General features: G+C 39.5%; 2 protein-coding genes across 4 annotated transcripts; one reads left to right on the top strand and one right to left on the bottom strand.

Annotated features, from left to right (window-relative positions):
- The first annotated feature begins 410 nt into the window (after positions 1–410).
- Positions 411–5,396, top strand: LOC144032055 (pentraxin-related protein PTX3-like). 2 transcript variants are annotated; one of them, XR_013287673.1, is made up of 3 exons: positions 411–2,234; positions 3,407–3,959; positions 4,263–5,396. XR_013287673.1 is itself a non-coding variant. In XM_077539714.1 (2 exons), the coding sequence occupies exons 1-2, from the start codon at positions 2,093–2,095 to the stop codon at positions 3,889–3,891; spliced, it is 627 nt and encodes a 208-aa protein (XP_077395840.1). In that variant the 5' UTR covers positions 411–2,092; the 3' UTR covers positions 3,892–5,396. The 2 variants fall into 2 exon arrangements, 1 of the variants encoding a protein (XP_077395840.1); XM_077539714.1 differs by having other exon boundaries at positions 3,407–5,396.
- A 1,779-nt stretch (positions 5,397–7,175) lies between these two features.
- Positions 7,176–12,988, bottom strand: slc35g2a (solute carrier family 35 member G2a). 2 transcript variants are annotated; one of them, XM_077539685.1, is made up of 2 exons: positions 12,713–12,988; positions 7,176–9,917 (listed from the first exon to the last, which is right to left on the bottom strand). In XM_077539685.1, exon 2 carries the CDS (start codon positions 9,888–9,890, stop codon positions 8,544–8,546), a length of 1,347 nt encoding a protein of 448 aa, XP_077395811.1. In that variant the 5' UTR covers positions 9,891–9,917; positions 12,713–12,988; the 3' UTR covers positions 7,176–8,543. The 2 variants fall into 2 exon arrangements, with proteins under 2 accessions (XP_077395811.1, XP_077395810.1); XM_077539684.1 differs by having other exon boundaries at positions 7,176–9,914.
- Positions 12,989–16,382: the final 3,394 nt, after the last annotated feature.

Genomic DNA, 16,382 nt, shown 5'->3' with positions numbered 1-16,382 from the left:
TTAATGTTGTTATTTTTCTGGGCCTGTCTCGTTCCCCTTTCCCATGCAGAACACCTCTACGGATTCCGGCGTCATCCGCACAGGATGCTGAGTGTCAAGTTCTTTTTTCCTGAGGACCGCCAACACCTGCTGACCTCAAGTCACGTCTGCGACAAAAACATGCTCATGCCAGGTAAAATAAAACCACAACTCTATTTGTGTCCATGTCAGTCACACAAGAGCCATACAATCTCATCCTGCATTTTGCAGTTGGGAATTGTGAAGGATGTCCCGAAGGAAGTCCAGTTGTTCAGACAATTCTCACGTCATATAACGATGTCTGTTCTCTCACATAAAAATACCATTTTATATAAAATGTAACACAATTTAGCAGCAAACTTTTTTTGGGGGGGGGGGGGGGGTATAACACTTTAAAGCAGCTATACGGAAGATTTAAAATTTAAAATCGCTACTGCCACCTGTGGCCGAAAACAAACTGCACGCTCGTACATGCGCGCACTCGTACGTGCATGACCTCATTACTATCCAATTAACTATGTTTTCAGAGGTAAGAAGTTTTATAACGTTATACAAAGCTGGCCACTTGTGTCAATCATCAATTCACAGAATGAGACTCTCCCCACAAGACAATTGACGTCCACGGGACATGCAGATCATATTGCATTGGTCGGTCGAAGACCAGTTCTGTACTGTACTCCGAAACGACGTGCAAATGACGTCAATTAATTGGACCTCATTCCAACGTCAATATGCAGTTAGATATTGTAGTCACCCCGCTCGACGGACGTGAAGCTGATTCAAGTCATTATGAGTTTGTCGCCCCGATCGGCGAGTGTCATTGTGCGATAGCCAAAAGGTGGGCCGTCTTTTATGGAAATTGACGATTGAGGAAAAACATATCACTGCTTAGTGTGATACGGCCATGAATGTTATCGTCATTTGGTAGTAGCGTTCACGTTCGGCTAGCTAACATGATGTAGCTACAATAGGCTATCATCACGAAGGAAAATAGGTCTGTTCTTCATAAAGTCATTCTTTTCTATTTCATTTAATCTTGCTGCCCCTTTCACGCTAAATGTTGTCGTCCACCTTACTTTCACCCAAATAGTTACGACAGAGAAGTGATCGATCTTGAGGTTACTGTTAATTGAAAACAACTTTTTTTTTTTTTCCTTCTAAATGTCAAGCTACTCGCTTCTTACCTTTTGTAGTAGAAAGCAAGCCAGCTGTGAATCACTTTCCTAATCCAAGTCCAACCTTAACTCTCTCCACCGCTGAAATGCCAAACCGATGTTCACTCTCGTTCTTGCCTGGCGTCGGTCACTATCAAGTTTAGATTTTTTTTTCTTGGCACTTTACATTGTTTTCATTTTTTTTTTTTTTTTTTTTAGCCTTCCGGGAAGTAACTGCGGGTGTCTGGGGCACGCTAGATGTAGATGGAGGTCTCTTCCGAGTAGACTCCATTGCAGCGAAATACGGTACTAGCTCCGACTTCGCGACTCCAAGAAACAATGAGAGAGAACGCGCTTGACGTCACAATGCGGGAAATTCGAACCTGAGTACTTCCTGAAAAATATTGGCCAGAGGCTTGGAGGAGTACCCATTGTGCACAGTTAAAATGTACTAATTAGAAGATGTTTTAGTCATAAATGGTCAATTAAAAAGGCTGTTGTAAAGATATTTTTTGGGGGAAATCCTCCATATTGCAGCTTTAAGTGTAAAGATTTCATAAACAGATTTTCCAAAATGTAAAGGAAAATTGGAGAATTTATATTTTGCAAAATAAACATAAAACCACCAATTCAATTCTGTTCTCGAATCAGGATCCTTTTGGAACAATGCCCCAATTTCTTTCTCCAAGTTGGACTCTTGACACATTACCTCCACTGTTACATTACTCACACCGCACCCCCACCCCTGTTAAAGGCTCCGTCACACACCCACACACCCACACACACACACACACACACGCACACCCCCGGACCTCCTCCTCCCTCCAACTGAGTTTATAAGGCGGCCTCAGTTGTCTCACAGCGAGCACTTTTTACTGGGCCTACAAGAAGCCAGGTGCCAAAAAAAAAAAAAAAAAAAAATGTTTGTTCTGAGGGTATGGGAGGTGATGAGGGTATGGGGTGTGCTGTGCGTGATGGGATGTGTGGGCGCGTCGCCGCACCTCAACCAGGTGGACTACGATGACGTCTACGACAACGAGGTGTCCAGAGAGCAACACGAAGGTACAGTAACATCTTTTCTATTGTCTTTGCCGTTTAACTGAAAATCGGGACAACAACTGTTTGCCATATAATTAATTAATTATATATTTTAATTAGGGGTGTCAAAATTAGTGAGTCAATTTTGAGTTAAAGTTCCTTTCAGGACACAATTCTTTTTTTTTTCTTTTTTTTTTAACACAATATGACTGCCCTTTACTCGAAAAGCCTTTACTGGGGACACGTCAACGTCAAAATTTAGCAGTAGTAAATTTAATAATGCATATATTTGTAGAGATTGGGGTGAAGTTGTTTTAAAAATGTGCACAATTTCACAAGATTTGGATAGCTCTTCATATGAAGAGCAATGCACTAAGCTGTCACTGTCTCACAAAAGCAATTTTGCCATCTAGTGGCAGAAAATTGACTTCAACCCAAATCAATATCAAACTCGTTTTTTACAGTACAGCACATCTTTTTAATTTTAACACAATTTTATGAATTATTGGGAAATTATTGCACCAATGACTAAAAGATGCAGCCATATTTCTATTTAACATTTTTTTTCCCCACTTTTATGTTAACAAAAGTATGGAAACTTAGAAAACAATTATTGTACATTTTATTGTACATTTAGAACAGATATAAAATGTGTGATTAATTATGAGTTAACTTTTGAAGTCATGCGATTAATTACGATTAAAAAATTTTAATCGCCTGACACTCATAATTTTTTATACATTTGTATATTTTTTTAATTCATGTATTTTTTTCATGTTTAGATTTATTTTATTTGTTAATGTATTTTTTTTTATTAATCTTTCATCCTATTTATATAAATTTTAATCGCCTGACATCCCTAATTTTTTATACTTTTTTTAAATTAATGTACTATTTTTCATTTATATTTTTATTTATTTTCGATTTATTTTATTTATTAATGTATATTTTTCGTATTAATCTTTCATCCTATTTATAAAAAAAATAATTGCCTATTTTTTTATGCATTTTATTTATTTTTAAATTCATGTACTATTTTTCAAGTTTATTTTTATATATTTATTTTATTTATTAATGTATTTTTTTTGTATTAATCTTTCATCCTATTTTTTTTTTATCTATACTAATAATGCATCAGATTTATATGACATATAAATGACTGTTTTTGTTTTAACAAGTTTGACATTTTTCCTTAGATGATCCCATGCAGCCGCAAACGCCGTGCCAGTCTGCCGAGCTCTCCCGATGGGACAAGCTCTTCATGGCCCTGGAGAACTCTCACATGAGGCAGAACATGCTGCTGGAGTCCTCGGAATCGTGCTGCGGGGCCACGGCGTCGCTCAGGGCGCAGGTGGACCACCTGGCCCGGGCGGCGTCCCGCCAGTGCCCGCCCTGGCAGGCCGCCTTCAAGACGCTTCACCAGGATCTCCTGGGGCTCCGCGAGGAAGCCGAGGTGAGAGAGAGGAGGCTCAACGCCGGCCCGCAGACGTATAATCATTCCAAGCCCTCGCCATCGGGCGCTAAGGAACAAGAAGTGACGCAGGAAGTGACGTCGCCGCCCGCCGACAGCGTGGAAAAGGCGCTGGTTGCCATAGCGACCGAGCTTCAGCGGCTCCACGTGCAGCTCGGCCACGTCATCCAGCAGGCAGGCGCGCTGAGGAAAGATAGAGGAGACACGTGAGAGGCTCGCACCTGATGGACTGCTGTCTTACGGGGGATATTAAAAGTCTACACACCCCTGTTCAAATGGTAGGTTTTTGTGATTTGGAAAAAGAAAAGAAAGATAAATCATTTCAAAACCTTTTCCATCGGGCAGTAAAAATACACAACTGAGATGATCTGGTAGCGTAAGTGTGCACACCCTCTTATAGCTGTGGATGTGTTAAGCTCTTGTTAAATGCACATACCTGCCACTATTTCAATTGCATTTCAATAAAGTTAAAATGTTCTAGTAGGCTTTTCCTGACATTTTTGCCGTCACATCTGACAGCATAAGTTGTCGGAAAGCTTCCACGGCTTCACCGAGCTCTCGTTTTTTTGTTTTTTTTACAGGTATCAGTCAGGAGAAGGGTACCAAGGCGTTAACAAGGCATTAAATATACAGAACACAGACAAGACAATCATCGTCAAATGGAGAAAATATGGCACAAAAATATTACCGAGAACTGAATGTGCTTTCAAAATTGGTGAAAAGACGAGAAGAAAAGTAGTCAGGGAGGCTGGCAAGAGGCCGACAACACTGAAGGAATTTCTGGCGAGTACCGGATGTTGAGTACATAAGCATGACAACAATCTACCGTCTTCTTCACTTGAAATATCCCAAATGCATGTGGGGAAATATGTTTTGGTTGAATGCACTTTTACAAAGTGTACGGAATTATGAAGCGTTCCAAATAGCAGTCAGTGTTAGCACAAAACTTTCAGGCTTCTACTAGAAAGCAACAAAAAAAAGGCAGGAAAAGCCTACTAAAAGAACTTTATTTGGGGGTTAAATACGTGGCACTTTAAATGGTGGCAAGGTTTTGGCTGACTCCCATTTGACATGAGTGAATGGTATTCAAATAGTTATGAGGGTGTGCACACTTTTGCAATCACATTATCTAACTTATTTTCACTTCCCTTCTCGGATAGCTGACTTTTAAATAGGGGTGTGCAGACTTTTTATATCCACTATATATTTGCACATTTGGATTATTATTATTATTATTGAGGATTTTTCCCCCCTCTTTGAACTTTTTTTTTTTTTTTGGTCTGGATGCATTTGAAGTAATGAAAGAAAAAGTATTTAAAAGAAAACCATTAACCTTTGTGGAAATGTGTCCTCCCTCTCGCCCACACGGTCCTTTTCAAGTCGCAGCCAATTGTGCACCGACCTCGCACACTCCAACTTTTCTGCTCAAGGGCCACATTTGATTTTTTTTTTTTTTTTTTGGATCATTATTATTATTAAAATGACAGATGAGCTGGGTAACATTGTTACAATGACTCAAATATCTGATGAGTTTTTCAAATATTAAATATGTGTATTGTTATAATTATATATATTTATTATATACTGTATACTTGTTTTATTATTATATGCATACACATTGTTATAATTATTCCATTTGAAATAAAAAGACCTAAAAAAAAAATTTAGAATTCAGTATCATCTTGCTAATGTACATTAAAAAGTATCCCAATGTATTGCAATTTTTTTTTTTTTAATTTTACAAGATGCCACAAATATATTTGTGGATAGATAAAGTATATGTGTGTTATGTTTTATATTTTATATATGTATCTCTATTATTGAGGGTATATTTATATGTGTATATATGAAATATTGAATTTTATATTTATATAATTATATAAGTGAAAATTGTGTATGTAAATGGCTTTTTTCACATCGCAAGGGATTGAAATAACATCGATTTAATCTGGACATTATGTTCATTTTTAGAGTTTTTTTTTTTTCTTTTCTAAAAATAATTGTATTGATAATGGCTGACTAGTTTGCACATCTGCCTCACAGTTGAGAGGTCGTTCATTCAAATTATGTTCTAGCCGTTGTCGTTCGTTCAAATTATGTTCTCGCCGTTCCTCCCATATTCCAAAAACCTGCTCGTTTGAATGTCGAGTAAGTGTTCAGGGTTGTTTGTATGTACGTGCCCTGCGTTTGGCTGGTGACCAGTTCAGGGTTGTGCCCCGCATCTCTCTCAAAGTCAGCTGGGATTGGCTCCAGCACACCCTTGTGAGGATGCGCCACAGCGAATGAGTGGATAAAAACAAAAAAAGACAAAATATAATGAGTATTATTTAAAAAAAATAAATAAATTGTTGATTTTTAGGGAAATAAAATAATATTTCTTGTAACTAGAAAATGAGTTGAATGAATATCGTATATAATTTAATCAGCATTATTATTAAGTCTTTTATTGCGGCTTTGAAATGAATGAATTGAATTTGTTTTCATTTTGACGTGGAAGCACACAGACAAGTGAATTCCTTTCATGTTGGCCTGGCTGCATTTATTTTTGGTCAAGTAAAAAAAAGAAAGAAAGAAAAAAAAGGAATGTGATCTTGATTAGGTCTCCTGTTACGTTTGTTTCTTTGCTACAGCAAAAATGTTCACGGGTCAGCGTGACCCGCTGCTTGTTTGATCATCAAAAAATAAAAATTAGATGAAGCAACGTAAAATGGACACATTATATAACACTTAATGTCTTAACATGTTATAGCTTTTTTGTTTTTGTTTTGTTTTACATTTCTAAAATCTTTTCTAAATGGGTCAATTTGACCCACAACACAACATAACAACATCACGGGACCACATTCCTGAATAACTAGATGTTTGTCCCCCGTGTTCTTTTCATCCTCACATAATGAGACGCTTTGGTGTATGTGGTGCGCTTTAGCTGCAGACGGCGCGAGACAGCCGTCCTGATAATGAGAGCAAATACAAAAGCAGGTGGCTAATGATGGGGCAAAATTACAGGAAGAGGAACACTACTTGCACAGGAATCAAATGAAACAAACAATGTAGTAGGACGGTGATTTTGTGTAAGGAATCACGACATCCTGCACCATTTCTGTTTGGGTTCACCACTCTACATGTGGTGTGCTTCTTCTAGCATTAAATTTTAGGATGCAGCGATTCTGCTTCTCTTTGGTTTCACTCCTCTGCAAGTACTGTGAATGTTTCTTTTGGTGAAGGATGCATCCTGCGCCATTTCTGTTTGATTTCCACTCTACAACATCCATTAGCTGTGATTTTTTTTTTTTCCCCCCACTGGCCATCACTCACATCATTGCGGTTGCCAAATACAATTTGAGTCCCGAAAGGGTTGGCGTCGAGCCTTGGCAGGAGAGCGCGAAGCTAAGTGAAGCCAATAAAAAAAAAAAAAAAAAAAAAAAAAAAAAGCTCATAAATAAATACCTCCCCTCCAAGAACCGTGATTGATACCAATTTAAAGAGTCGAACTGTTTGTTCACCAGCGAGATTTTATTGTCACGTTCACAGACGACATCATGTTGGCATTTCTTGTTTTATCACCCCACCCGGCCACTCCAAAAAGTTAGAGAATCAAAAAGGACAGCACAAATGAGACAAGAATGGCACTCAAAAGACCTCCACCAAGGCCCAAACACAAAGTAGGGAGAAAAAGATTAGATTGCCACGTTTTTTTGTTGGTTTGACAGATCACAGGCTACTTCCTAGATGATGCTTTATTGTTACAAGTAGATGCCGTAGTCAGTGAAATGGGAGAAAGTATAACTGAAAGGGTAAGGGGTGGGGTTAGGATTAGAGGGATAAGGGACAAGTTTTAAGGTTAGGGTAAAGTTTAGGGTCCATGTTTAGGGTTAGGGTTATGGGGTTTTGTGTCGGGTTAAGAGTTAGTTTTAGGTTAGAGTTAGGGGTCAAAAGTATTGAGTTAAAAATTAAAGTTAAGGTTAAATTTGAGGGTTAGAATTGGTAAGTTTAGAGGTAGTGTTTAGGTTGAGAGGGTTTTGCTGCATTCGAGGATGGTCGGATATATCAGAGTTGGTTTTTCCCAGTTCCGACCTGAAAGCATTCGAGGCAAAAGTAAACAACCAAAATGGCGGATAGTGATAAATTGTTTTTTATTTTGGTTCTTAAAACTCATTTTTGACCTCCAGCAAACTTACCTTCTCGTAGTTTTGCTTCATTTATTGTTTTTATCTTATTTCATAAGCATCCCATACACTTCAGTAGTTGACTGTATAATTTCATGCTGGGAGATAGCGACATACTGTCACGTACGTTGCGTTATGTAGACTTATATCGAATATTTATGAATGAAGAAAGCTATCTTGTTTTATACGCAAGTAAATTGTGTTTTACCATTCACGGTCTGTGTTACCAAAGGGGAAACCATTGTAGAGTCACGTCACTTGTAGTCCGTTGGTGAAGACGGGGTCCTTCTTTTTTTCCAACTTCGCAAGTGGAATTTCCGAGTTCAAGAAGGCATTCCTGTACACACTTCCTGGTGTGAACTCGGAAAGGTCCGACTTACGACCATCATTGAATGTAGCATTAGAGTTAGGATTAGGCGGTCAAGATTTAGAGTCCAATTGGGGGATAGATTTAAGGTTAAGATTAACGTTTTAGTGGTAATGGGGTTTGGGGAAGGGTTCGGGTTTAGGTTTTTGTTGTTGTTTTCCTTGGCCTGTACACCACTTATCTATAAAAGTGCATGGAAAACCACAAAGAGCTAACACATTGATACATAACCTCCTGAATCTTACTTTGTGCTTGGTGGAGGTAATAAAGCTCCAGCGAGCATGTAAAACTGACATGTTAGAGCAAGAGTGTGCGGGGTTGAAAGCGTCTTATTTAATTGGCGAGTCTAGAATCTCCTCATATTCCTCCCGGTGACGCCGGCTGGCCCCGCGAGAGGGCATCAGCTTCACGGTCACCAACCAGCCGACACTCAGAACCACCATGGCATTCCCGACCACCTCGGAGGCGCTGGGCGCCAGGTGCGCCATGACCAGATGGGCCAGCGTGGCCAGGGGCGCCTCCAGGCTCTGGCTGGCCGACACCAGCGCCGGGTGGATGCGTGTGAGGCCGTGCGTCATCCCCAGGAAGGCGGCGGTCGAGCAGACCAGCAAGCCCGCAATCAGGCCCCAACCGGGTGCGCCTGCCGGCCAGGACCAGCCCTCCTGAAGCAGGGCCAACGACGCCGGTGTGAGCACGCAGCCGGTCCAGCTCACCGTGAACAGAGCTGTCGCCACGCCGACTCGGTCCTTCAGGGACCGGTACCCGACCAGGGCCAGGGCCATCCACAGCCCCGCCAGCGCCGACAGGGACCACCCGAATGCGCCCCTCCAGAAGACCACGGGGTCCGTCGGGGAATCGGAATTGCTCTCGTCTGCCTCGGGAAGCAGCAGAACCCCCAAACCGCACAGCCCCGCCGCCAGGGTGATGCCGTCCGCCAAGCCCAGACGCTCCTCCAGCAACAGGAAGGCCAGGATGGCGGATAGCGCGGTGGTGGCCAGGCGCCAGGAGGGGGCGGCGTCCTCTGAGGGGGCGAAGGTCAGCGAGGAGTAAGCGCAGCACAGAGAAAGTGAGTAGGCCACACCGTAACAAAGCAGACGCAGCCGGTAGCCCTCCGGTCCAAAAGGGTTCTCCCCCTTGTGCAGCGGCACGGCCACGGACAGGAGCTGGGCCACGGACCGGACCAACAGGAGGAAGAGGGGCCCCAGGCCAAAAAGTTCCGAGGCCGTCCGAGTCAGAACCACCACGCAGCCATTAGCCAGCGCCGCCCCCAGCAGCCCCACCCAGGTGAGCCGTGACGCCGACACCGAGGCCTCCCCGAAACTGGCCAGCTGCTCCCCGACCCCCTTGGCCCGGCTTCCCCCTTCACCGCAGTCGCCGCTCCTGCCGGCCGGAGGTCTCGGGGCGGCGGCCTTGTCCTTGTCTTTGGAGCCAAACAGGGTCAGCGGCCACCTCTTGGCCTCCGTCAGCTGCTTCCTGTCCGACGTCTCCTCCAGGAAGGAGCCGAAGTCCTCAAAGGACGGCGCGTCGTCATAGCCCTCGTCGCCGGGTTGGGGGAAGTGCGTATGTATGCCGGGTTGCGGAGAATAGGGGGTCTGCGTGGCATACTTGGCCGTGACGGTGTGAGGGTGGATCTTTACCCGCTTCTTAGTGCCGCCCAGGAGTTGGGTGGACTCCATGGTGGATGTTGGCAGAGGACAAACCTGCTGGGCAAAGAAGAGAAACGTGCTTAACTCAGTAATTTTTCAAACCATTTGGTTTCAGGGACCCCCTTACAAGTAACCCAAACACAAATTAAACATCACTGTACACCTAAACGCCATCGGAAGTAAGAAGTTTCCTATTCTCAAGGGAAAAAATGGTACAAAGAAAGACACATTAAGTGTTCCCTGGAAAGAGCATAACCTTGTGTATCGACCACGTCAGTCTACTTGAAACCTAATTGCCATCTTGACATAAGCTAAGATCTCTGAAGCAGACTTGGCAAAACTAATACGCTGCATGCCTAAACATAAATGCACACAACATTGTGGATTGGCCCTCTGTCAGTCTAATAGAATGCTAGTTGCCGGAAAAGACCATGTCTCACTCTCAAGATGATGTAAAATGCGAGGCAGACAGGATGGAAAATAAGTTGAACATAAAATTTGACACAACATTGTGGAGTGACCTCATGTTAGCGTCTACGGGAACATTAATTGGTGAAAAAGACACAGTCTCCACATAACATAATATCCAAGGGGAACTGGGTGGAGCTCAAGAGTCCAGTAGCTCCTAGAAAATCTCCATCGATGCACACAACATTGTGGAGTCACCACATGTCAGAATTGACTGGAACACTAATCACTAATATAAGATCTGAGACAGAACGGAGGAAAAAAAAAAAAAAAGAATTGTGTACCTCCCTGAAATATAAACATGGACAAATGCAACATTGTGGAGTGACCTCATGTCATAGTCTTTGGGAATAAGAATTTTCATTAAAGACACCTTTTCTACATAATGTAAAATCCAAGGCAGACTGGATAGGGGGAGAAAAGTTTCATAGCTCCATGGAACATGAACATACAACATTGTGCAGCAACCAACTGTCAGCCTAATCACATGCTAGTCACCTAAGAAGAAGAGCCTGTCTCAACATTATGTAAAAAATAAGTTGCATAGCTGCCTGGAACATAAACCTGAACGCACACAACATTGTGAAGCAACCACATTTCATAATTGTACCATAAAGCTAACAATTGTCTCAGCATTATGTAAGATCCGAGGCAGATTGGATGTTGTGCACCTATCTGGAACATAGCACACAACATTGCGGAGCGACCACCTCTCCGGCTAATAGATCCGTTATCCATACATATTTCATCACGATCCTCTCCCTGTGTGGCGCGCTTGACATTTCTATATTTAATGGCGCAAACGGTAATAATAGCAGAGCGGGGTGACGTCCCGGCCTCCCAAGTCTTCTGGAAGCGAGCCAAAGCTCCAGCCGACAACAGAGACCAGGCCAAATTCATCATCACGCTTTGTTTTTTTTTTATTATTTTTTTAAACTTCACCTTGATGTGGGATGGTTGCCAATGACACTTATGCAAGCACTTATCGTGAGTTGGGAAATACACTATTTTTCTCGGAACCAGTTTTCATATCTGAGGTCAAGGAGAACCATGTGAGTTCTCCCAGCCAGTTTGTGATTTAAAAAAACAAAACAAAACCCTGAAATAACAATTGTAAAACTGATCCAATTATATTTTATGTACATATTTAGTCATATAAACATTTACTGCAACAAACATCTTGTAACATATATGAAACGTTTAATTACATATAAAGAAAAACAAAAATCACATTTTAATGAATTTGTCAAAATGAAAAAGAGTACAACGAAAATTAAGACGTATTGAAAAACATAAATACAAATACATTATTCTTTGTTTCCTGCCAAAGTAAAAAAAAATAAAAATGTACAATTTGTATATGAAACAAAATATGTAGTCCTGTTATGTACTAACTAAACTACATATATATATATATATATATATATATATATATATATATATATATATATATATAAAATACACATAGAATGGGTAAAATTAAAATGTTTATTATTTTCATGTTAATTTAATAAGTACAAACATTTTTAATTACACATAATACACATAATTTTGATATTTTAAGTTGAGAAAATTTGTAACAATGTTGATATTTTAAATGGAGAAAATTTGTAACAGATCTACAATAATTATAATTAAAAAAAAAAAAAACGTAAATAAAATGTAAGCGAAAATACAAATTCGGATTGCTTTTACCAAATTAAATAAATATATATTTTAACATCTTATAATTACTGTTTGAAATTTACTTGAAATTACTATTAATGTTCTTTTTTTCTTGGGCTAAAAAGACTATTTAAAATAAAAGAACAATTATAATAAGGTTAATAAAATGTATCTTATGACAATCATTGAAATCAATTATAGTAAATTTAAATGAATTATAATTAAATTTCCTAAGACTTAAAAAATAAAATAAAATCATAAATGCCTAACACGTATCGCGTCAAAAATTTCATCTCATTTTCTTTCTTTCTTTCTTTTTTTTTTTTCTTCCCAGCAGCAGACGGACACAAATCCTGATCTCATTTCCCTGAGTGACATTTAAGAAGCTCCTCAGCAGTCACATCGCGCCCGGGACGGATCGCAACGTTCCTCTTGGCTTTTGTATTCCACCACCGCAATCGCCCGTTTTGCATCTGGGTACGCCCCTTCAAATCTATATCATCTTTACGAAACATTTTCACGCTCAATTTAATATGTGGCCATGTCATTTTGCTACATTTAAATATGTATGTGTTGCCGAGAGCCATTATGTAAATGTGCGTCTGTCTGAGTGTCTTGCTCATCAGCGGGTCATGTGATTCTCAAGGTTATACGGGAGGGCGAACATGTATATTTAGACTGTCGATTTATTATTATCAATTACGATGATGCTCACTCACCTGCAAATAAGCAGTTGGTCATTCAGTCATTGAGCATCCTCTTTTCCTGTCCATTTGCTCCCCCCTCCACCCAACACTCCTCTTCCTCCACGTTGCCTTTGCCTGCATGCGGCAGTCTCAAATCACCTGAAAAGGAGGACCACCTGGACCAGGATGAGACGGCAGAGGAGCCACCTCAGGACCAAGAGGAGGAGGATGTGTGCTATATGGCAACTTGCTGCTGCTGCTGCTGCTGCTCGTCCATCACTGTCTGATGCAGAGGATGCTCCGCCTCACACAGAGAGGTAGAGAGAGAGAGAGAGAGAGGACTGGGGTGGGGGTGAAGCTAATCATAGAGTCTGAGCATGCGTCAACATGAGCAAGGCAAGGTTTGCCAATTTGGAAACCTGAGTGCAATTTTAGAGATGAAAGTCGTCATTTTATGGGAATGCAGTCGTGATGTTACATAGAATCAACGTGAAATGTTGTAATGTTAACAATTAACAAAGCAGTGGCGTGCAAACGGAGGGAGCGGAAGGGCAGTGCCCACCCGAGGGCTAAGTGAACAGTCCAAAAAATATATATATATAATAATAAGTTTACATGAACTATTTAAATACTACAAACAATGTCAGTTTATGAGAATGGAGGATTAATAATACAAGGAAAAATGTCTAATGTTACATAAAGTAAAAATAAAATGTGGGAAAAAAAACATGGAATTTTCCCCGTCCCCAAAACTGCAGAATTTTTCTGAGAATAAAGTTTAAATAGTATAAGCCAAAATCATCATTTGACAAAAACAGAGCATTAATATTGCAGTGATAATAAAAATAGAATAAAAATGAGGGAAAAAATACATGGAATTTTCCCCACCCCCAAAAATGCGGAATTTTTCTAAGAATAAAGTATAAACATTATAAGCAAATGTCATCATTTGACAAAAATAGAACATTAATATTGCAGCGATAATTAGAAAAAAATAAAAATAAAAATTTGGGGAAAAAAAACATGGAAATTTCCCTAACCCCAAAATGTGGAATTTTTCTGAGAATAAAGTATAAATATTATAAGCAAAAGTCATCATTTGACAAAAATGCAGCATTGATATTGCAGCGATAATAACAAAAACAAAATGTGGGAAAAAAAACATGGAATTTTCCCCGTCCCCAAAACTGCAGAATTTTTCTGAGAATAAAGTTTAAATAGTATAAGCCAAAATCATCATTTGACAAAAACAGAGCATTAATATTGCAGTGATAATAAAAATAGAATAAAAATAAGGGAAAAAATACATGGAATTTTCCCCACCCCCAAAAATGCGGAATTTTTCTAAGAATAAAGTATAAACATTATAAGCAAATGTCATCATTTGACAAAAATAGAGGATTAATATTGCAGCAATAATTAGAAAAAAATAAAAATTTGGGAAAAAAACATGGAAATTTCCCTACCCCCAAAAATGTGGAATTTTTTTTTTGTTATTATCTTATTATTTATTTTTGTTATTATTTTATTTTTGTTATTATGGCTGCAATATTAATGCTCTTTTTTTTTTTTTTTTTTAAGCCTTGGAATTTTTATGAGGATAATGCCAATATATTACAACCAAAAGTCATTACAAAGCCGAAAGGTTATGTCAGTGCTTCTCAATTATCATGATGATCTCCAAGAAGAAGAAAATATTTCACGCTTCCCCCCAACTCGCCACTGCGACTATATAGTAAATAATAGTATATACTAAAATACCATATAAGATTGTTGTAAGTACACCTCGACAGAGGCGCTAATACTCCTTGCACATTCGCTGATAATGAGAGCGCCACTGCCACCTACTGTAGTGGATGTGCAATTGTACTTTATTCAAGTACGGCAATAAAATAAAAAACATGTTGGTGCTCGCCCTCCCATTTGAGCATTTGAGAAGGACTGCGTTTATGCGAATGACTTCAATAATGTTCATGCAAGTTTGTCTATGCTTGGCCTGATCAGTCAGGGACGAAGCTGTCACATCTTCCCTCGACCACTGACTGACAAACAACAGATGGCAACTTAGACGGCCCACACAGGAAGCGTTGATATTTAAAGGAGCGGATGCTGACTCACAAACGGCAGGACGCTCAGATGGTCACAAGAAAAGAGAATGCGAGTGGCACGATGGGCTGACAGGATGGCACAAATATTCGCTACGCAGTCTCAACGTTTGTCACAGTTAGGTCGTTAGATTAGTTAGCTAGCTATCTAGCGAGCTAGTTATCAAAACTACACCGCCCGATTTCCATGAAAGTTGGGATGTAATTACTCGAGCCACGTTGGACATCGCACGATTGTAGCTCATTAACCAGCAGGCCGACAGCCTAACGTTGATTTATTTATTTTCATTTTGAAATGTCTTTTTAGTCTTCTTTGTGAGGCCAGAATTTCGCATAAAAAGTCGGAATATTACCAACAAAATTCATCATTTTGCGAGAATGTTACTATGTTGTATACATATACTATTTTACATTGTTAAATTGAAATATGATGTGACAAAAGTCGTAATATTCCAAGAAAAAAAAAGTATTTTTTACGGAAGCGTATTTACGGAAGCGTATTGCATTCACTTGAAAAAAAAAAAAAATCTTCTGTTTTTCTGACTAATGTTTTTGGGAGCTTTGTTTTATTGAGTATTTTTTTTTCCTGAATATTTTTTTTCTGTTTTAGTGAATATTTTTTTCTGTCATAAAAAAAATTATTCAGAAAAACAGAAAAAAAAATATTACTCCGAAAAACAGGGGGAAAATTTACTCTGAAAATCAGGGAGAAAAACATTATTCAATAAAACAGAAAAAAAAACTTTTTCCAAAAAACAGAAAAAAAAAATATTCCAAAAAACAGAGCACTGACTTCTTTTTTTTCTGAGTAATTTTTCTTTGGACCTCTGAACTCCACGTGACTTATTTCAGTTTCAGACCACTGACCTGTATATATGACTTGATAGCCGATAGCCCATACACGCTAGTGCAAAAAAAGTCACAGGGCGGCCATCTTAGTGACCACCTCGGCACAGACCCCCCCACCCGCCTCCGGCCTTATACTAACTGCCTACTAGCTGTATATGTCTCATCTGTATGTATACCGTATAGTTTATACAGTAGTCTGCTCGCGACGTAACAAGATGGCCGCCCTGTGACTTCAGCAGCTTGCACTGGAGTGTATGGGCTATCGGCTATCCAGTCATATATACAGGTCAGTGGTCTCCAACAGGTCATTTGGAGTTCAGAGGTAAAAAAAAAATAAATACTCTGAAAAACAGAAGTTGGTGCTCTGTTTTTCGGAAGATTTTTTTTTTCTGTTTTATGGAATAATTTTTTCCCCCTGGTTTTCGGAGTAATTTTTTTTCTGTTTTTCGGAATTTTTTTTATGACAGAAAAAAAAATTCAGTATAAAACACACAAAAAAAATCAGTAAAACAGAAAAAAATATTCAGAAAAACAGAAAAAAAATACAAAAAAAACAAAGCTCCCCCAAAAAATTAATCAGAAAAACAGTTTGCTTTTTTCCCCCAAGTGAATGCAATACTCTTCCGTACAATACGCTTCCGTATTTTTTTTGCGTAACAAGGACAAAAAAAAGCAAAAGTTGTCATTTTATGAGAGCCGTAATATTTCAAGAATAAAGTCGAAATCCTTCGTGAAAATACAATAATAAG

Source organism: Festucalex cinctus, chromosome 12 (assembly GCF_051991245.1).
Source record: "Festucalex cinctus isolate MCC-2025b chromosome 12, RoL_Fcin_1.0, whole genome shotgun sequence".
Taxonomy (NCBI): domain Eukaryota; kingdom Metazoa; phylum Chordata; class Actinopteri; order Syngnathiformes; family Syngnathidae; genus Festucalex; species Festucalex cinctus.
This window is presented reverse-complemented; position numbering and strand designations above follow the sequence as displayed.